The 21,186-nt window shown below is 44.0% G+C and overlaps 2 protein-coding genes and 1 long non-coding RNA gene across 5 annotated transcripts; all 3 read left to right on the top strand.

The window, feature by feature from the left end:
• The first annotated feature begins 301 nt into the window (after nt 1-301).
• Nucleotides 302-3,324, top strand: LOC120033385. Its single transcript, XR_005473957.1, has 3 exons — nt 302-696; nt 1,604-1,765; nt 3,173-3,324. It is a non-coding gene; the product is annotated as an uncharacterized LOC120033385 (long non-coding RNA).
• A 1,591-nt stretch (nt 3,325-4,915) lies between these two features.
• On the top strand, nt 4,916-10,043 carry LOC120033683 (regucalcin-like). Its single transcript, XM_038980118.1, has 8 exons — nt 4,916-5,297; nt 6,205-6,366; nt 6,658-6,840; nt 6,950-7,050; nt 7,214-7,328; nt 7,513-7,644; nt 7,991-8,145; nt 9,757-10,043. Exons 2-8 carry the CDS (start codon nt 6,207-6,209, stop codon nt 9,805-9,807), a joined length of 897 nt encoding a protein of 298 aa, XP_038836046.1. The 5' UTR covers nt 4,916-5,297; nt 6,205-6,206; the 3' UTR covers nt 9,808-10,043.
• Nucleotides 10,044-10,134: 91 nt separating this feature from the next.
• Nucleotides 10,135-14,229, top strand: LOC120033668 (PI-PLC X domain-containing protein 1-like). 3 transcript variants are annotated; one of them, XM_038980098.1, is made up of 7 exons: nt 10,135-10,437; nt 10,803-10,939; nt 11,648-11,815; nt 12,053-12,208; nt 13,176-13,288; nt 13,368-13,441; nt 13,570-14,229. In XM_038980098.1, the coding sequence occupies exons 1-7, from the start codon at nt 10,341-10,343 to the stop codon at nt 13,818-13,820; spliced, it is 996 nt and encodes a 331-aa protein (XP_038836026.1). In that variant the 5' UTR covers nt 10,135-10,340; the 3' UTR covers nt 13,821-14,229. The 3 variants fall into 3 exon arrangements, with proteins under 3 accessions (XP_038836026.1, XP_038836025.1, XP_038836024.1); XM_038980097.1 differs by lacking the exons at nt 13,368-13,441; nt 13,570-14,229 and having other exon boundaries at nt 10,803-10,903; nt 12,053-13,275; XM_038980096.1 differs by lacking the exons at nt 13,368-13,441; nt 13,570-14,229 and having other exon boundaries at nt 12,053-13,275.
• The last annotated feature ends 6,957 nt before the right edge of the window (nt 14,230-21,186 follow it).

The raw sequence follows: 21,186 nt of genomic DNA, 5'->3' as shown, positions 1-21,186 counted from the left end.
GGGTGTCCTACGGGGAACATTATGGGAACACGGTACTCGGGAATGGGATGGGTGTCCTACGGGGAACATTATGGGAACACGGTACTCGGGAATGGGATGGGTGTCCTACGGGGAACATTATGGGAACACGGTACTCGGGAATGGGATCGGTGTCCTACGGGGAACATTATGGGAACACGGTACTCGGGAATGGGATCGGTGTCCTACGGGGAACATTATGGGAACACGGTACTCGGGAATGGGATGGGTGTCCTATGGGGAACATTATGGGAACACGGTACTCGGGAATGGGATCGGTGTCCTATGGGGAACATTATGGGAACTAGGCCGCTGTAGAAAACAAGAAACTCAGAATTACTGTTGCTTTCTGTAACAATCAACAGGGTATATTGTATGTAGGCTATTATGTAAACGCATCAGGTCAGAAAATGAGGTGCATAATGTGGCTAGACGACATTCAACAGCTATACCGTAACTACAGGCCTACTGTATGTGAGGGGGGATTCATGTGAAATGTTACAGTATAAATTGGACGCATTTTTTGCTGACGGCATGCTTTTTCAGTTGAGTAAGAGGTACCGCAGGGGGAGCGGACTACCCCTGTCACATGGTCTGTTTATTTGTCTGTCTGTGCGGCGAGACACTTTCTGTCACGCGATTCATAAGCTTTTCAGGCGACTTCGGCGTTTAAAACAGGTAATGTTGCCGTGTCTGTACAATGTGTTGTTTTCTGAGAAATCATTAACAAAGTTGCAAGTTATAGTATCCTAGCCAACAGTTGGCTAAAAGTAAAAACAAGTCGGTGTAGTGCAGTCATTTATATGGGGCTACGTAGAGAAATGAGAGTGAGTGAAGTAGAAGTTCACTCGCTGCCTTAGAGATAATTCAACAGCTGTGGCAGGCTACTGTCTATAACTCGCAGAGTACCCTGTTCAACGGAACATCTTTTGTCTTGCCTATTCACTCTCTCACTGGCACAAATACACAATCCGTGTCTCAAGGCTTAAAAATCCTTCTTTAACCAGTCTCCTCCCTTTCATCTACACTGATTGAAGTGGATTTAACAAGTGACATCAATAAGGGATCATCTTTCACCTGGATTCACCTGGTCAGTCTGTCATGGAAAGAGCAGGTGTTCTTAATGTTTTGTACATTATTGTATATTAAGAGTAACTTTCTTGAAACCAGATGTTTTAGACTTCAATTTGACTGTTTGTTGCGAAAGTGATATACTTTTAGTGGTAAATCTAAAAGACCCGGACCTCCCCCAGCCATCCTTGGGTACTTTGTCCCCCCTCAGTGTCTTGTTTTGCGCGCTTCGTACAAAATAATAACATGCAGTACGACAGGATATTTATAAACACAGCTCTTTATTAGCTAGCTATAACTGGTATGTTCACGTGTCTCATACCATGATCAACCGAAGATGACCTCACCACCTGTGTGGTCTTAACCAATCATAGCGCAGTATGATACGGTGGTAAAATGCATCCAATTACAATTCAGGATGTTTACGCATACGAATATTACTCAGATTTTTGGGGTGCATGATGCCCCTGGGCTACTGTGTATAACTGTGTGTGTGTGTGTCAAATTGCTTTAGTCATGTCTGTGAAGGTGGAGTGTGTGGTGAAAGAGAGGTGTGAGATCGGAGAAGGGCCAGTGTGGGAGGAGAAAGAAGGAACTCTGCTCTTTGTGGACATATCCGGACAGAAGATCCACCGCTGGAACCCAGCAACCAATCAGAAAGAGACAGTGGCCACAGGTAAACCAATCAGAAAGGCAGCTGTGACCCCGGGTGAATATGTCGTAACCACTAACTAAGGTTCAGTAAAGATCTTTTTCATTGAACTTCTATTTTGTAGATCCAGTTTGTTCTTCATGCAGGTTGTTTGGGCTATGAGGTAGCAACACTTTATACTCCTGTCATGTTCTAATAATAATGAGACCACACTATAATAATGAGACCACACTATAATAATGAGACCACAATGAGACCACACTGTAATAATGAGACCACACTGTAATAATGAGACCACACTATAATAATGAGACCACACTATAATAATGAGACCACACTGTAATAATGAGACCACACTATAATAATGAGACCACACTATAATAATGAGACCACAATGAGACCACACTGTAATAATGAGACCACACTGTAATAATGAGACCACACTATAATAATGAGACCACAATGAGACCACACTGTAATAATGAGACCACACTGTAATAATGAGACCACACTGTAATAATGAGACCACACTGTAATAATGAGACCACACTATAATAATGAGACCACACTGTAATAATGAGACCACACTGTAATAATGAGACCACACTGTAATAATGAGACCACACTGTAATAATGAGACCACACTATAATAATGAGACCACACTGTAATAATGAGACCACACTGTAATAATGAGACCACACTGTAATAATGAGACCACACTATAATAATGAGACCACACTGTAATAATGAGACCACACTGTAATAATGAGACCACACTATAATAATGAGACCACAATGAGACCACACTGTAATAATGAGACCACACTGTAATAATGAGACCACACTGTAATAATGAGACCACACTGTGATAATGAGACCACACTGTAATAATGAGACCACACTATAATAATGAGACCACACTATAATAATGAGACCACACTATAATAATGAGACCACAATGAGACCACACTGTAATAATGAGACCACACTGTAATAATGAGACCACACTATAATAATGAGACCACACTATAATAATGAGACCACACTATAATAATGAGACCACACTATAATAATGAGACAACACTTTGAAAACATTATCATGGTCTAATTTGACATTGCATAACTTCTTACTTTTATAAGAAAACAGTCAGTCTCTCCTCAACTCTTATCCAAGAGAGACTATCATGCATAGTATTTATATCAGCCCTCTGATTACAATGAAGAGCAAGACGTGCCGCTCTGTTCTGGGCCAGATGCAGTTTAACTAGGTCTTTCCTTGCAGCACTGGACCATACGACTGGACACTAATCAAGATGAGATAAATGACACATTGCTGTCACTGTATAGTCCCTTATTGATGATGTCCCTGTGTAGTCCCTTCTTGATGACGTCACTGTATAGTCCTTTATTGATGATGTCACTGTGATCAGGTACTGGTGGCTGAAGCTGACCGCTCTGGCAGAGAAGGATGACTGGGAGGAGATGGAGAAATTTGCCAAGAGCAAGAAGTCCCCCATTGGCTATCTAGTATGTTGTTTATATAACCTTTATACAAAGGTGGGAACACGGTACTCGGGAATGGGATGGGTGTCCTATGGGGAACATTATGGGAACACGGTACTCGGGAATGGGATCGGTGTCCTATGGGGAACATTATGGGAACACGGTACTCGGGAATGGGATCGGTGTCCTATGGGGAACATTATGGGAACACGGTACTCGGGAATGGGATGGGTGTCCTATGGGGAACATTATGGGAACACGGTACTCGGGAATGGGATGGGTGTCCTATGGGGAACATTATGGGAACACGGTACTCGGGAATGGGATGGGTGTCCTATGGGGAACATTATGGGAACACGGTACTCGGGAATGGGATGGGTGTCCTATGGGAAACATTATGGGAACACGGTACTCGGGAATGGGATGGGTGTCCTATGGGGAACATTATGGGAACACGGTACTCGGGAATGGGATGGGTGTCCTATGGGGAACATTATGGGAACACGGTACTCGGGAATGGGATCGGTGTCCTATGGGGAACATTATGGGAACACGGTACTCGGGAATGGGATCGGTGTCCTATGGGGAACATTATGGGAACACGGTACACGGGAATGGGATCGGTGTCCTATGGGGAACATTATGGGAACACGGTACTCGGGAATGGGATGGGTGTCCTATGGGGAACATTATGGGAACACGGTACTCGGGAATGGGATGGGTGTCCTATGGGGAACATTATGGGAACACGGTACTCGGGAATGGGATGGGTGTCCTATGGGGAACATTATGGGAACACGGTACTCGGGAATGGGATGGGTGTCCTACGGGGAACATTATGGGAACACGGTACTCGGGAATGGGATGGGTGTCCTACGGGGAACATTATGGGAACACGGTACTCGGGAATGGGATGGGTGTCCTACGGGGAACATTATGGGAACACGGTACTCGGGAATGGGATGGGTGTCCTACGGGGAACATTATGGGAACACGGTACTCGGGAATGGGATGGGTGTCCTACGGGGAACATTATGGGAACACGGTACTCGGGAATGGGATGGGTGTCCTACGGGGAACATTATGGGAACACGGTACTCGGGAATGGGATGGGTGTCCTACGGGGAACATTATGGGAACACGGTACTCGGGAATGGGATGGGTGTCCTACGGGGAACATTATGGGAACACGGTACTCGGGAATGGGATCGGTGTCCTACGGGGAACATTATGGGAACACGGTACTCGGGAATGGGATGGGTGTCCTACGGGGAACATTATGGGAACACGGCACTCGGGAATGGGATGGGTGTCCTACGGGGAACATTATGGGAACACGGTACTCGGGAATGGGATGGGTGTCCTACGGGGAACATTATGGGAACACGGTACTCGGGAATGGGATGGGTGTCCTACGGGGAACATTATGGGAACACGGTACTCGGGAATGGGATGGGTGTCCTACGGGGAACATTATGGGAACACGGTACTCGGGAATGGGATCGGTGTCCTACGGGGAACATTATGGGAACACGGTACTCGGGAATGGGATCGGTGTCCTACGGGGAACATTATGGGAACACGGTACTCGGGAATGGGATCGGTGTCCTACGGGGAACATTATGGGAACACGGTACTCGGAAATGGGATCGGTGTCCTATGGGGAACATTATGGGAACTAGGCCGCTGTAGAAAACAAGAAACTCAGAATTACTGTTGCTTTCTGTAACAATCAACAGGGTATATTGTATGTAGGCTATTATGTAAACGCATCAGGTCAGAAAATGAGGTGCATAATGTGGCTAGACGACATTCAACAGCTATACCGTAACTACAGGCCTACTGTATGTGAGGGGGGATTCATGTGAAATGTTACAGTATAAATTGGACGCATTTTTTGCTGACGGCATGCTTTTTCAGTTGAGTAAGAGGTACCGCAGGGGGAGCGGACTACCCCTGTCACATGGTCTGTTTATTTGTCTGTCTGTGCGGCGAGACACTTTCTGTCACGCGATTCATAAGCTTTTCAGGCGACTTCGGCGTTTAAAACAGGTAATGTTGCCGTGTCTGTACAATGTGTTGTTTTCTGAGAAATCATTAACAAAGTTGCAAGTTATAGTATCCTAGCCAACAGTTGGCTAAAAGTAAAAACAAGTCGGTGTAGTGCAGTCATTTATATGGGGCTACGTAGAGAAATGAGAGTGAGTGAAGTAGAAGTTCACTCGCTGCCTTAGAGATAATTCAACAGCTGTGGCAGGCTACTGTCTATAACTCGCAGAGTACCCTGTTCAACGGAACATCTTTTGTCTTGCCTATTCACTCTCTCACTGGCACAAATACACAATCCGTGTCTCAAGGCTTAAAAATCCTTCTTTAACCAGTCTCCTCCCTTTCATCTACACTGATTGAAGTGGATTTAACAAGTGACATCAATAAGGGATCATCTTTCACCTGGATTCACCTGGTCAGTCTGTCATGGAAAGAGCAGGTGTTCTTAATGTTTTGTACATTATTGTATATTAAGAGTAACTTTCTTGAAACCAGATGTTTTAGACTTCAATTTGACTGTTTGTTGCGAAAGTGATATACTTTTAGTGGTAAATCTAAAAGACCCGGACCTCCCCCAGCCATCCTTGGGTACTTTGTCCCCCCTCAGTGTCTTGTTTTGCGCGCTTCGTACAAAATAATAACATGCAGTACGACAGGATATTTATAAACACAGCTCTTTATTAGCTAGCTATAACTGGTATGTTCACGTGTCTCATACCATGATCAACCGAAGATGACCTCACCACCTGTGTGGTCTTAACCAATCATAGCGCAGTATGATACGGTGGTAAAATGCATCCAATTACAATTCAGGATGTTTACGCATACGAATATTACTCAGATTTTTGGGGTGCATGATGCCCCTGGGCTACTGTGTATAACTGTGTGTGTGTGTGTCAAATTGCTTTAGTCATGTCTGTGAAGGTGGAGTGTGTGGTGAAAGAGAGGTGTGAGATCGGAGAAGGGCCAGTGTGGGAGGAGAAAGAAGGAACTCTGCTCTTTGTGGACATATCCGGACAGAAGATCCACCGCTGGAACCCAGCAACCAATCAGAAAGAGACAGTGGCCACAGGTAAACCAATCAGAAAGGCAGCTGTGACCCCGGGTGAATATGTCGTAACCACTAACTAAGGTTCAGTAAAGATCTTTTTCATTGAACTTCTATTTTGTAGATCCAGTTTGTTCTTCATGCAGGTTGTTTGGGCTATGAGGTAGCAACACTTTATACTCCTGTCATGTTCTGTATTTTTATTTTTACAACCCTCCCTGTTTCCAACTCCCCCCGTCCCTCTCCCTGCTCCCTGCTCCCTCTCCTCACCTTTTCCCTCTCTTCTCTTCCTCCAATCCCCACTCCTCCCCCCAGAGAAGTTTGTGGGCTGTGCGGTCCCTCGGCGGTCTGGAGGCTATGTGATCGGAGAGGGACGGAGTTTTGGAGCGCTGGACTGGGAGTCCAAGTCCATCTCCACCATCGCTGTCATCGATGAAGACAAACCCAACAACCGCTTTAATGATGGCAAGGTGGACCCTGCTGGACGCCTCTTTGCAGGTAGAGATTTATAGATCAATTCATTTGACAATCCGTTAATCCATCAAGCTCTCTTCTACCGCATCTGGTTTGTGCTCCATGTAATGTTCTGTTAACTGTGTTCTGTCAGGTACCATGGCGGTGGAGGAACGTCCTACAGTTCTAGAGCTGAAGCAGGGTTCTCTGTTCTCCCTGAACAAGGACCACATTGTAGTCAAACATTTCAATCAGGTGATACATAAGGGTGGAAGTGGAATGTTCTCAATGATAGTTTCTAGCATAAACAGTTCCGTGTCAGTGTGAGATATACAGTACCAACGACTAATCCTATAAGGTATTAGATGAAAAGAGACTGAAGCTGTCCTTTATGTTGCTATTTTTATTATTTGACCAGGTGGACATCTCAAACGGTCTGGACTGGTCTCTGGACCACAAAACCTTCTACTACATAGACAGCCTCACCTACACTGTGGAAGCCTTCAACTATGACATCAACACCGGGAGTATCAGTGAGGGACACACGCTCACACACACACATAAACCTTGTAATACATCGACAGCCTTGTGAATGTAGTGTGTGTTTGTGTGTGTGTGTGTGTGTGTGTGTGTGTGTGTGTGTGTGTGTGTGTGTGTGTGTGTGTGTGTGTGTGTGTGTGTGTGTGTGTGTGTGTGTGTGTGTGTGTGTGTGTGTAGGTAACCGGCGGATGGTGTATAAGATGGAGGAGGGGGAGGGGATTCCTGATGGCATGTGTATTGACGCAGACGGTAGACTCTGGGTCGCCTGCTACAATGGAGGCAGAGTGATTCAGATTGACCCACAGACAGGTGTGTGTGTACCTGCTTATGTGTGTCAGAGCATAACAGTTACAGTATATTATAATATGAAGGTAAAAACCACCAATCCCCCCTTTCCTTTTCTCCTTCTCTATCCCCTCCCTCTATCTCTCTGCCCCCTCCCTCTATCTCTCTGCCCCCTCCCTCTATCTCTCTGCCCCCTCACTCTATCTCTCTGCCCCCTCCCTCTATCTCTCTGCATTCTCTGCCCCCTCCCTCTGCCCCCTCCCTCTCCCTCTCTCCCTCTCTCGCTCTGTCCTCTCTCCCTCTATCTCTCTCTCTGCTGCCTCGCTCTCTCTTTTCTCCCTCTCTCCATCTTCCCTCCCCCTTTTCTCAGGGGTGCGTTTGCAGACAGTGAAGCTACCAGTGGATAAGACAACATCATGTTGTTTCGGGGGTATAGACTATTCAGACCTGTACGTGACCTCAGCCTGCAAGGGAATGGATGAGGCAGACCTGGCCAAGCAACCACAGGCAGGCTTTGTCTTTAGGGTACGTGTGTGTGTGTCAGTGGAGGCTCCTCGGAGGAGGAAGAGGAGGACCATCCTACTCAGTAAATTTCAGAAGAAAAAAAAATAGTGAAACATTAAAAAAGTATAAAACTACTGAATGTATTCACATTTGACCAAATAACTGATTAAAACACACTTTTGTAATGGTCTGCAGTAGCCTGAACGGCACTCTCTGTGGTAGCACCATGGTGTAGCCAGAGGACAGCTATTTTCCATCCTCCTCTGAGTACATTGACTTCAATACAAAACCTAGGAGGCTCATGGTTCGCGCCCCCTTTCGTAATCATGACGACTTCCAGAGGACCTCCAACATATCAGAGATCTTGCAGCAAGAACTGACATGTTGTCTACCCAATCAAAGGATCAGAGAATGAATCTAGTACTGAAAGCATAAGCTACAGCTAGCTAGCACTGCAGTGCATAAAATGTGGGGAGTAGTTGACTCAAAGAGAGAGAAAGACTAAAATTGAACAGTTTTTAACAAATTAATTTCTTATATTAAGGAGAAGCAGCAGAGAGAAAAAGAGGGAGAGAGAGAGCTACTGTAGGCATATTTCATTGTATTTTTTTCACTTTCACTTACCTAATTTAGCCTACTCAAACATCTGGCTCAAACAGAGAGGAATGCTATTTGTGTTAGCTAGCTGGCTAAGGCTATCCAACACTGGAACTCTTCCAAGTCAATGTAAGCTTTTGGTTTTATAAATGTATTGCCACCGGGGCTCACCAGTGTAACTGCTTGCTGTACACTGTACAGCGTGATTGTAGCGGGTTTACTAACACATTTTTTCTAGTCGCTATGTTGACTATGAGGTTAGCTAATATGGTGACAACGATGTTGCCTGTGTGTAGCGGTTATGGTATGAAGGTTTGGCTTGGAAAGTTTTTTTTTTGCCTGGTCACAGACAGCTGTTGTGTTGTGCACTAAAGGCCACAAGGGAAGGGAAAAGGTGAGAGGATGAGAGTGCGTAGATGCGAGAAGGAATTAAACAACTAGCAAAATGATGATGCCGTTTGTATGTGGCTGCTATGAAAGTGAACTGCGTGTGCTGGTGATCAGGGGTGTGTTCATTCTGCCGATTCTGTTGAAAGACCTTTCTTAAACGGAAGCAAACAGAACGAAACAGGGATAAACCTAGCTATTTTGTCCAATAGAAACTCTTGTTTGCAACTTTTTGAACTTATGATTACAACCTAGATCAGCTAGATGCAGAGTGTGCAAGGCGGTATTGAATGTGTCACTGTTTGTCACCTTGATTACTCCAATTTGTCTCTCGACCTGTGTTAGAAACATTTTTTGTAATTTAGCGACACTCTTATGCAGAGTGACTTAGAGTAGTGAGTGCATACATTTTCATACTGTTGTATACTAACTAGGTTGTAGTAACCTCATGATAGGTATAGGGAAACACTTTGTATCATGTAGTATCCTAAACCTATTGGTTACAATGAGCTGGGCAAATGGAATATGAATGACAGTCATCCAATATGCTGTAATAGAAATAAGGCCATGCTCATAAATATAAAAAATAGTCCTCCCTAATCTTAAACGGCACTGTTTTATTCAGCCTGTGTTTTATTCTCCTTGCAGATCACAGGCCTGGGTGCAAAGGGCATTCCTGCAAATTCATTCACTGGATGAGTGACACAATGGAAACACTGAAAACCGGAAACCGGCCCTTGTCAATCATGCCATGATGATCAGCCAGTTACTCGGCTGCACAACTGAACTGCGCCCACTGACCACTAATCTCACTAATAAAATAATATGACTTTATGATTTTAAGCAAAACTCAACACGCCTCAGTTATAGTTACTGTACTTAATGTATTAGTAGGCTATTGTACATATTCTGTCCAATAAAAAAGCTAAAATTGATAGGTAGTTTGTATGAGGACTCTTATTTTGATACAATTCTCGCTGTTATGCCATTGCTGCTCGACGTCACGCGGCATTCATGCATGTTTTTTTCTTGGGGTAACTGGGATGTCCTCTTCCTGCTGAAGATAATCGGAAGCAAGAATAGGACCAAATGGGAAAGGGCATTTTCATCTCTTTCTAGTCACAGACCCGGGTGAAATCCAACATATTTACAGCATTTTAACTGTGGTCCTGCTACATTCCGCTCGCTGTTTACAAGCTATCATCAATAGTAGATGTCAGTAGGCGGTGGAAATGGAGCACGGAGACGTTTCGTCCACGAACGCAGACTGGATGTCTCAACTGCCAGAGGAACTGTGGGGTACACCGCTTTGGGACCTGGCGATACCCGGTGAGAATGAACTTAATAATGTCGAGTGATAGCCTACTGTTATCCTTTTTATTTCGATTACAAAATGAGTTTGATATAGAGTTTAGATCACAAGCTATTGTAAACCACCCTGGGTTTATAAGCGCGGATATCGACTCTGCCACTTGAGCATGCTTTTGGGGCACAATCGATTACGCACTAGACTTCGGGCTAGATGGTTGAGGGTTCGAGACCTGTTCTATGTTCATATGGGACTAGCCGAGAGAAAACATTTGTCACGAGTTTCATTAGAGGAAGTAAGCCTGCTTTTTTCAAACCTATTCAGTCCCTTTCCTTGATGTCATATGACTTCGCTTTTGTGTCTTTGTTTTTGTCTCTGCTTGCAGGGAGTCATGACAGCATGAGTTACTGCCTGGATACACACTCTCCTGTCTTGGGTTCTGAGTCATTCATGCTGCAGTTTCTGGATCGACTGGCACCCTGCATTGTACGCCCCTGTGTCTACCGCTGGGCCACCACACAGGCAGGCTTCACACACCAAACACACACATGTTGGTTTTCCTATCCTTGTGGGGACCAAACTATTGATTCCCATTCAAAATCCTATTTTCCCCAACCCTAACCCCTAATTGTAACTGTAACCCTAAACCTAACCCCTAATTGTAACTGTAACCCTAAACCTAACTCCTAATTGTAACTGTAACCCTAAACCTAACTCCTAACCCCTAATTGTAACTGTAACCCTAAACCTAACTCCTAACCCCTAATTGTAACTGTAACCCTAAACCTAACTCCTAACCCCTAATTGTAACTGTAACCCTAAACCTAACTCCTAACCCCTAATTGTAACTGTAACCCTAAACCTAACCCCTAATTGTAACTGTAACCCTAAACCTAACTCCTAAGCCCTAATTGTAACTGTAACCCTAAACCTAACTCCTAACCCCTAATTGTAACTGTAACCCTAAACCTAACTCCTAACCCCTAATTGTAACTGTAACCCTAAACCTAACTCCTAAGCCAAAAATAGCCTTTTTTCCTTGTGGGGACTGGCGAAATGTCCCTTGTTTTTCCCCTGGTTTTACTATCCTTGTGAGCACTTCTGGTCCCCACAAGGATAATAAAACACACCAAACACACAAACACACACACTGCAGACAGAGTACTGTGTGTGTGTATTATTAATATTATATACAATCTAAGAGATTTTCCCTGTCCTTTTCTCCTATAGGCGTGGTGTATTCCTGATCAGTTGGATGCTGGAATCCGGTTCTTCGATCTACGGATCGCCCATAAAAACATAAAAAATACACACAACACACAAGACTTGCTAAAAACACACAACACAGATGACACTCTGTACTTCGCACACGCGATCTATACGCTACAGACTGTAAAGGTACGGTATAGTAAACACACATGCCATTCTGGTGTGTTAATCTTCTGTACTCGATGTGAGAGCATATGCTCTAGAAATATTATTCACAATCCATTGTGTGTGTGTGTGTGTGTGTGTGTGTGTGTGTGTGTGTGTGTGTGTGTGTGTGTGTGTGTGTGTGTGTGTGTGTGTGTGTGTGTGTGTGTGTGTGTGTGTGTGTGTGTGTGTGTGTGTGTGTGTGTGTGTGTGTGTGTGTAGGAGGCCCTGTCAACCATGGCTGTGTGGTTGAAGCAGCACCAGAAGGAGGTAGTGATCCTGTCCTGTTCCCACTTCTACCTGCTGACTGACTCTGAGCACCAGGCCCTGGTCTGCTACATCACTCAGCTGTTTAAAGACAAACTCTGCCCCCCACAGGTACAGGATAGACAAGACCCCACTACTGCCTGTCTCAGTCAGGGTTGGGGTCAGTTCAGTTTTCAGAAAGTGGTGTCAGTTGGGGTGAGTTCGTGTTTTCAGGAAGTGGTGTTAGTTGGGGTGAGTTCACGTTTTCAGGAAGTGGTGCCAGTTGGGGTGAGTTCACGTTTTCAGGAAGTGGTGCCAGTTGGGGTGAGTTCACCTTTTCAGGAAGTGGTGCCAGTTGGGGTGAGTTCACCTTTTCAGGAAGTGGTGCCAGTTGGGGTGAGTTCACGTTTTCAGGAAGTGGTGCCAGTTGGGGTGAGTTCACCTTTTCAGGAAGTGGTGTTAGTTGGGGTGAGTTCACGTTTTCAGGAAGTGGTGCCAGTTGGGGTGAGTTCACGTTTTCAGGAAGTGGTGTTAGTTGGGGTGAGTTCACGTTTTCAGGAAGTGGTGCCAGTTGGGGTGAGTTCACGTTTTCAGGAAGTGGTGCCAGTTGGGGTGAGTTCACGTTTTCAGGAAGTGGTGCCAGTTGGGGTGAGTTCACGTTTTCTGGAAGTGGTGCCAGTTGGGGTGAGTTCACGTTTTCAGGAAGTGGTGCCAGTTGGGGTGAGTTCACGTTTTCAGGAAGTGGTGCCAGTTGGGGTGAGTTCACGTTTTCTGGAAGTGGTGCCAGTTGGGGTGAGTTTGCGTTTTCAGGAAGTGGTGCCAGTTGGGGTGAGTTCGTGTTTTCATGAAGTGGTGCCAGTTGGGGTGAGTTCGTGTTTTCAGGAAGTGGTGCCAGTTGGGGTGAGTTCACGTTTTCAGGAAGTGGTGCCAGTTGGGGTGAGTTCACGTTTTCAGGAAGTGGTGCCAGTTGGGGTGAGTTCGTGTTTTCAGGAAGTGGTGTTAGTTGGGGTCAGATAAGTTTTCAGGAAGTGAAGTGTCCATTGTTTTCTGTGTTTTATTGGCATGAAAGGTGAATGAACTCTCGTGTATGTGTGTGTAGGAGACTCCCTATCTGAGCCAGTGCTGGGATCTGGGGCAGCAAGTCATCATTTCGTACGACAATGAGACGATTCTTCACCAACACAAGGAACTGTGGCCTAAGATCCCTTACTGGTACGCTCTGTGTGTGGGACTCTGTGTGTGGGACTCTGTGTGGATGTGTGTTAAACCTGTAACCTTTGACCCTTTACAGGTACGCTGACTCGGCAGACCCCAAAGAGGTAATTTCTTACCTGGAGGAGCGGCAGAAGGCCCAAGGAAGAGCAGGTTAGTGTGTGTGTGTGTGTGTGTGTGTGTGTGTGTGTGTGTGTGTGTGTGTGTGTGTGTGTGTGTGTGTGCGTGCGCGCGTGGGCTTGCGTGTCCTTTGATTGACAGCTGAGCTCTTTGATTGACAGCTCATTTCTTCACCTCGGGGCTGAACCTGACGGAGGATACTGCTGTGGTGGTCTGCAACCCCTGTCTGACGATGAGGAAGTTAACGATGAAGAGTTTCTCCCTGCTGCTGGACTGGGTGGAGAAGCAGACTCCTGGACCGGACCAGACCGCTGTCAACATCATTTGTGGAGACTTTGTGGGTCTGAACCACTTTGCCTCTGTGGTTATCGGGCTCAATAAGAAACTACTGAAGACAGAGAGCCACAGATGACTCACAAGGGACGGAGTGAGAAAGAGACCGACAGATTAACATGCACAGAATCCCAAATGGCTTCTAGCTCCTTCTCCCTATGCAGTTGTGGAGATCTGAGAGGTTTGGTTAGGTATAATCAACATGTTACTCTGATACACTAGATCAGGGGTGTCAAACTCATTCCATGGAGGGCCTACTGTCTGTGGGTTTTTTGGTTTTTCCTTTCATTTACACCTAGACAACCAGGTGAGGGGAGTTCCTTACTAATTAGTGACCTTATTTCATCAATCATGTACAAGGGAGGATCGAAAACACGCAGACACTCAGTCCTCTGTGGAATGAGTTTGACACGTGTACTACTAGATCATATGAATGAGTTTGACACGTGCACTACTAGATCATATGAATGAGTTTGACACGTGCACTACTAGATCATATGAATGAGTTTGACACGTACACTACTAGATCATATGAATGAGTTTGACACGTACACTACTAGATCATATGAATGAGTTTGACACGTGCACTACTAGATCATATGAATGAGTTTGACACGTACACTACTAGATCATATGAATGAGTTTGACACGTGCACTACTAGATCATATGAATGAGTTTGACACGTGCACTACTAGATCATATGAATGAGTTTGACACGTACACTACTAGATCATATGAATGAGTTTGACACGTACACTACTAGATCATATGAATGAGTTTGACACGTGCACTACTAGATCATATGAATGAGTTTGACACGTACACTACTAGATCATATGAATGAGTTTGACACGTGCACTACTAGATCATATGAATGAGTTTGACACGTGCACTACTAGATCATATGAATGAGTTTGACACGTACACTACTAGATCATATGAATGAGTTTGACACGTACACTACTAGATCATATGAATGAGTTTGACACGTGCACTACTAGATCATATGAATGAGTTTGACACGTACACTACTAGATCATATGAATGAGTTTGACACGTACACTACTAGATCATATGAATGAGTTTGACACGTGCACTGCTAGATCATATGAACGAGTTCCCATGTTTCCCTACGTCTACCTAGAGCACAGGGTGTCAGGTTTACTGTGTTGTTAATGAGTATGATGGATACAATCAGAGGTTTTTACATTCTAAAGTGATGCCAAAGGAAAAGTTCCATCAGATGGACAATATAATTTATTTTCTATTCTATATGCAAATACACTACATGCAGGGGCAAATACATAAATATCTATTGAACTTTTCATCAGTTTGAGGAATCTTTATTTCAAACATAATTAACACTAACAATTGATACGCAAAACAACGCCGGATTCAAAACTTTGAATATTTAAATTCCTATACAAAATTCTTGCAACTAATAGAATGTTATATATATATGGGGGATACAATCTTCCCAGCTCTGCAGATTCTGCTGTGAGGAGGCAGAGTCATTAGATCATTTATTTTGATATTGTCCTTATGTAGCTCGTTTTTGGTCACAGGTCCAGGAATGGCTGAAGAATTGCAACATTTGCCTAGAACTAACGCTACAGATAGCAATACTGGGTGATTTGAAAAGCCATAGTCAATCAATCAATAATATAATTATTTTAGCAAAAATGTTTATTTTTAATTTACAATCTGTAGAAGCTATGAGAATAGGAAGGTTCAAATCTTTTGTGAAGCATCACAGCACAGTTGAAAAATATATGGCAAATAGAAATCCGAAATGGATGATGTTGAGAGATAGATGGGAGGGGTTGAATGGAGCTGAAGGGTGGGACTAATAACAAGATAAACAATGTAAAACATACGGGATCTGTAAAATGTATATAGGTTCGGAACTTTTGTGAAATAGCACAGTTACAAATAGAAATCAAACTGGATGGACATCAGAAATAGAGGAAGGACTAAGAACAAACAAGAGAGAACTATTGTAAAGTAGACCGTGTCTGTAAAATGTGTATAAGGTGTATAAATTGAAGGTAAAAGCAGAAGTGTTTATTAGTTTACTCCAATTGGGGGATCAGTGGTGGGGTTTGCAGGGAATAATAATAAAGGTATATTCTTTTTAAAAGTATGTATGTCTATATAGGTATGTGTATGTATATGTATGCATGCGTGTATGGATATATATATTTACCAAAAAAATATGGGGGATTGGAAATGATGCAGACAATTACATTGGAAGCAACATTCTTTCCGCAATATTAAGCTGATCCACCCCTTTAAAAAAATATTTTTAAAACATTTAAAAATACATTTAAACATTTTTAAAAACACTAACAACACCGTGAAATAGTCATGTTACAGCAGGTGTGACTTTATAAAATAAACCACTTCCTCACAGCTGAGAATGAATACCCTGAGAAACTGTCATGTAAACTGTGTGCTGCCCTCCTGTGTTCAAACAGCAGAAGTGCAGTAAAACATGTTGTAGGGACAGATCTGTTGGCACTAGTTTAATTTTCTAGAGGAAACTAAAACAGAAGCTAACAAAAAGGTCGATAAAAGTGTATGGTGAATCAAAATAATAATACATTTAAAATCATATCATAATAAAGGAAAAAGCAGAAATGATGGCAGATCACTGAACAAAAGATACATTTGAACTCACACCTAACAAGGTGCACAATTAATGTCACACCATTAACTAGAAAAATAGATACATTGTAGAAAATATAGTGAACACATACTTTAAATAAACATTGATGTAATTCACAAATGGCAATTCACAGTAAGGCACTTCATTGATACAGCCAGACAGAACAAACTATAAAATTAATAAAGATGGAATATCTAGCAGTTGAAATCTAATTCATGAAATATAATCTAACTCCTTCAAAAGGCAATTATTTCTGAAAAAGAAGCAACATGGCCTCCTGCTCTAAAGTCTCTATATGGGAAGATCTCAACTGCATGTCCTTGTCTCCTTCTCAAAACCAATTGGAGGAGAAGGTCCGAGGGGAAGGAACTCTGGCTTTCTCATGCAATGGGTTTTGAGAAAGATACAGGGAGAGAGGACGCGAGGAGTATGCAATTTACACCTTCCCTATGACTTTGGTTTACCTTCTCTTATCACACGTCCCTTCACATCTCCTTCAGAAGAATCCCATAAGGGCGGATGGAGCGCTCCACAATCCTCCTCCCTTCTTCCTCAGATGTGCCGTCATTAACTGGAACAAGCCAGTAGTCAACTCTCTTACAGATCTTCCGTTGGGCTGGGTTGATGCGGTTCTGAAGGACCATCCTGTAGGTTTTCCCGTTTGTCTTCGACACAAAGTCTCTAGCGTAGCCGCTGGCTTGGCTGAGGTCAGGAGTGGAGTAGATCCCTCGCCCGTAGAGCTGCCTATCTCCTACTTTATAGTGGGACTGGATGATGCCTTTAGCCCCGTCCTCGCTGGTACCGTGATATGACACTGGCCACTCCCTGGGTTCCGAGTATGTCCGAATCCCGTTTGGACCGAGCCATGTGTTATCTCCGTATTTGTCCAGAACCTTCAACGCGATCCGTTTCCATCCACATGGTCGCTTGTAACCCTCATCGCCTCTCACAAAACTCTCAGAGTCGGAAATGTCGGTGAAGTCATAATCGAACTTCCTATCGAAGAATTTTTCCTCATCCACAAAGAGTTCGGTGTTGGTTGCCTTTCTTTTGCCCTCGCTGAAGAAAAGCACTGATAACCCCCATGTCAACCATGAGACAGGGTTGAGCCACTGCAGGAGAGAGGTGACGCCCAGGACAGAACCGATGAGAAAGCCTTCCACAGTCAAAAGGTTTTCAGGTGTCTTGCCAGGGTTGTTCCTCTGAAAGTCGGACAAGGGCCTCACCGTGGCTCCCATTGCCACTGATAGGGCCTCATAGCGTACACCCTCGTCAAGCATGACTGGTCTGAGAACAGTTGTTAAAAGTGAAAGCCTCTCAAACCAGTAAGGATATGTGTCTGTAGCTGATCGTGGAGCAATCGTTAGCAGCTAACACCTCAAACTTCTCTCAGGCACTTGGTCTGTATTTGTCCATTGTCTTTGCAAACTAACCGAATTAAAAACCTTCTGGCTACTACAGAAATACTGTCTCCACCCACATAGACAGACTTTCAGTTTCATTTTTAGTCGTGGCAGGGGACAAGGCTTATAAACAGGAAATCAATAGCAGACTAGCTGGGACATAACTTGACTGAATAGAAAGTAAATCCTGCACCACAGGAGCTCACCTCCAGCACACACATACACACTGTGGACTTTGGACTGATCTGAATTTATATGTAGGCTAGTTAACTTGTGAATCTTCTGTGAACTTTTACTCAAATGCTGAACTAGCATAGGCATACTTTATATTTTATCTCAGACTTTTATAGCCTACTGGGCTCATAGAGAGCTAGTCTCTCACATGACCTTTATAGCCTACTGGGCTCATAGAGAGCTAGTCTCTCACATGACTTTTATAGCCTACTGGACTCATAGAGAGCTAGTCTCTCACATGACTTTTATAGCCTACTGGGCTCATAGAGAGCTAGTCTCTCACATGACTTTTATAGCCTACTGGGCTCATAGAGAGCTAGTCTCTCACATGACTTTTATAGCCTACTGGACTCATAGAGAGCTAGTCTCTCACATGACTTTTATAGCCTACTGGGCTCATAGAGAGCTAGTCTCTCACATGACATATATACCTACTGGACTCATAGAGAGCTAGTCTCTCACATGACTTTTATAGCCTACTGGGCTCATAGAGAGCTAGTCTCTCACATGACTTTTATAGCCTACTGGGCTCATAGAGAGCTAGTCTCTCACATGACTTTTATAGCCTACTAGGCTCATAGAGAGCTAGTCTCTCACATGACTTTTATATCCTACTGGACTCATAGAGAGCTAGTCTCTCACATGACATCTATAGCCTACTGGGCTCATAGAGAGCTAGTCTCTCACATGACTTTTATAGCCTACTGGGCTCATAGAGAGCTAGTCTCTCACATGACATCTATAGCCTACTGGGCTCATAGAGAGCTAGTCTCTCACATGACATCTATAGCCTACTGGGCTCATAGAGAGCTAGTCTCTCACATGACTTTTATAGCCTACTGGGCTCATAGAGAGCTAGTCTCTCACATGACATCTATAGCCTACTGGACTCATAGAGAGCTAGTCTCTCACATGACTTTTATAGCCTACTGGGCTCATAGAGAGCTAGTCTCTCACATGATATTTATAGCCTACTGGGCTCATAGAGAGCTAGTCTCTCACATGACTTTTATAGCCTACTGGGCTCATAGAGAGCTAGTCTCTCACATGACTTTTATAGCCTACTGGGCTCATAGAGAGCTAGTCTCTCACATGACTTTTATAGCCTACTGGGCTCATAGAGAGCTAGTCTCTCACATGACATTTATAGCCTACTGGGCTCATAGAGAGCTAGTCTCTCACATGACTTTTATAGCCTACTGGACTCATAGAGAGCTAGTCTCTCACATGACTTTTATAGCCTACTGGACTCATAGAGAGCTAGTCTCTCACATGACTTTTATAGCCTACTGGACTCATAGAGAGCTAGTCTCTCACATGACATCTATAGCCTACTGGACTCATAGAGAGCTAGTCTCTCACATGACATTTATAGCCTACTGGGCTCATAGAGAGCTAGTCTCTCACATGACTTTTATAGCCTACTGGACTCATAGAGAGCTAGTCTCTCACATGACATTTATAGCCTACTGGGCTCATAGAGAGCTAGTCTCTCACATGACTTTTATAGCCTACTGGGCTCATAGAGAGCTAGTCTCTCACATGACTTTTATAGCCTACTGGGCTCATAGAGAGCTAGTCTCTCACATGACTTTTATAGCCTACTGGGCTCATAGAGAGCTAGTCTCTCACATGACTTTTATAGCCTACTGGACTCATAGAGAGCTAGTCTCTCACATGACATCTATAGCCTACTGGACTCATAGAGAGCTAGTCTCTCACATGACATTTATAGCCTACTGAACTCATAGAGAGCTAGTCTCTCACATGACTTTTATAGCCTACTGGACTCATAGAGAGCTAGTCTCTCACATGACATTTATAGCCTACTGGGCTCATAGAGAGCTAGTCTCTCACATGACTTTTATAGCCTACTGGGCTCATAGAGAGCTAGTCTCTCACATGACTTTTATAGCCTACTGGGCTCATAGAGAGCTAGTCTCTCACATGACTTTTATAGCCTACTGGACTCATAGAGAGCTAGTCTCTCACATGACTTTTATAGCCTACTGGGCTCATAGAGAGCTAGTCTCTCACATGACATATATACCTACTGGACTCATAGAGAGCTAGTCTCTCACATGACTTTTATAGCCTACTGGGCTCATAGAGAGCTAGTCTCTCACATGACTTTTATAGCCTACTGGGCTCATAGAGAGCTAGTCTCTCACATGACTTTTATAGCCTACTAGGCTCATAGAGAGCTAGTCTCTCACATGACTTTTATAGCCTACTGGACTCATAGAGAGCTAGTCTCTCACATGACATCTATAGCCTACTGGGCTCATAGAGAGCTAGTCTCTCACATGACTTTTATAGCCTACTGGGCTCATAGAGAGCTAGTCTCTCACATGACTTTTATAGCCTACTGGACTCATAGAGAGCTAGTCTCTCACATGACATCTATAGCCTACTGGGCTCATAGAGAGCTAGTCTCTCACATGACTTTTATAGCCTACTGGGCTCATAGAGAGCTAGTCTCTCACATGACTCTTATAGCCTACTGGGCTCATAGAGAGCTAGTCTCTCACATGACATCTATAGCCTACTGGGCTCATAGAGAGCTAGTCTCTCACATGACTTTTATAGCCTACTGGGCTCATAGAGAGCTAGTCTCTCACATGACATCTATAGCCTACTGGACTCATAGAGAGCTAGTCTCTCACATGACTTTTATAGCCTACTGGGCTCATAGAGAGCTAGTCTCTCACATGACTCTTATAGCCTACTGGGCTCATAGAGAGCTAGTCTCTCACATGACATCTATAGCCTACTGGGCTCATAGAGAGCTAGTCTCTCACATGACTTTTATAGCCTACTGGGCTCATAGAGAGCTAGTCTCTCACATGACATCTATAGCCTACTGGACTCATAGAGAGCTAGTCTCTCACATGACTTTTATAGCCTACTGGGCTCATAGAGAGCTAGTCTCTCACATGACATTTATAGCCTACTGGGCTCATAGAGAGCTAGTCTCTCACATGACTTTTATAGCCTACTGGGCTCATAGAGAGCTAGTCTCTCACATGACTTTTATAGCCTACTGGGCTCATAGAGAGCTAGTCTCTCACATGACTTTTATAGCCTACTGGGCTCATAGAGAGCTAGTCTCTCACATGACTTTTATAGCCTACTGGAC

This window comes from Salvelinus namaycush, chromosome 40, assembly GCF_016432855.1.
Source record: "Salvelinus namaycush isolate Seneca chromosome 40, SaNama_1.0, whole genome shotgun sequence".
Taxonomy (NCBI): Eukaryota; Metazoa; Chordata; class Actinopteri; order Salmoniformes; family Salmonidae; genus Salvelinus; species Salvelinus namaycush.
This window is presented reverse-complemented; position numbering and strand designations above follow the sequence as displayed.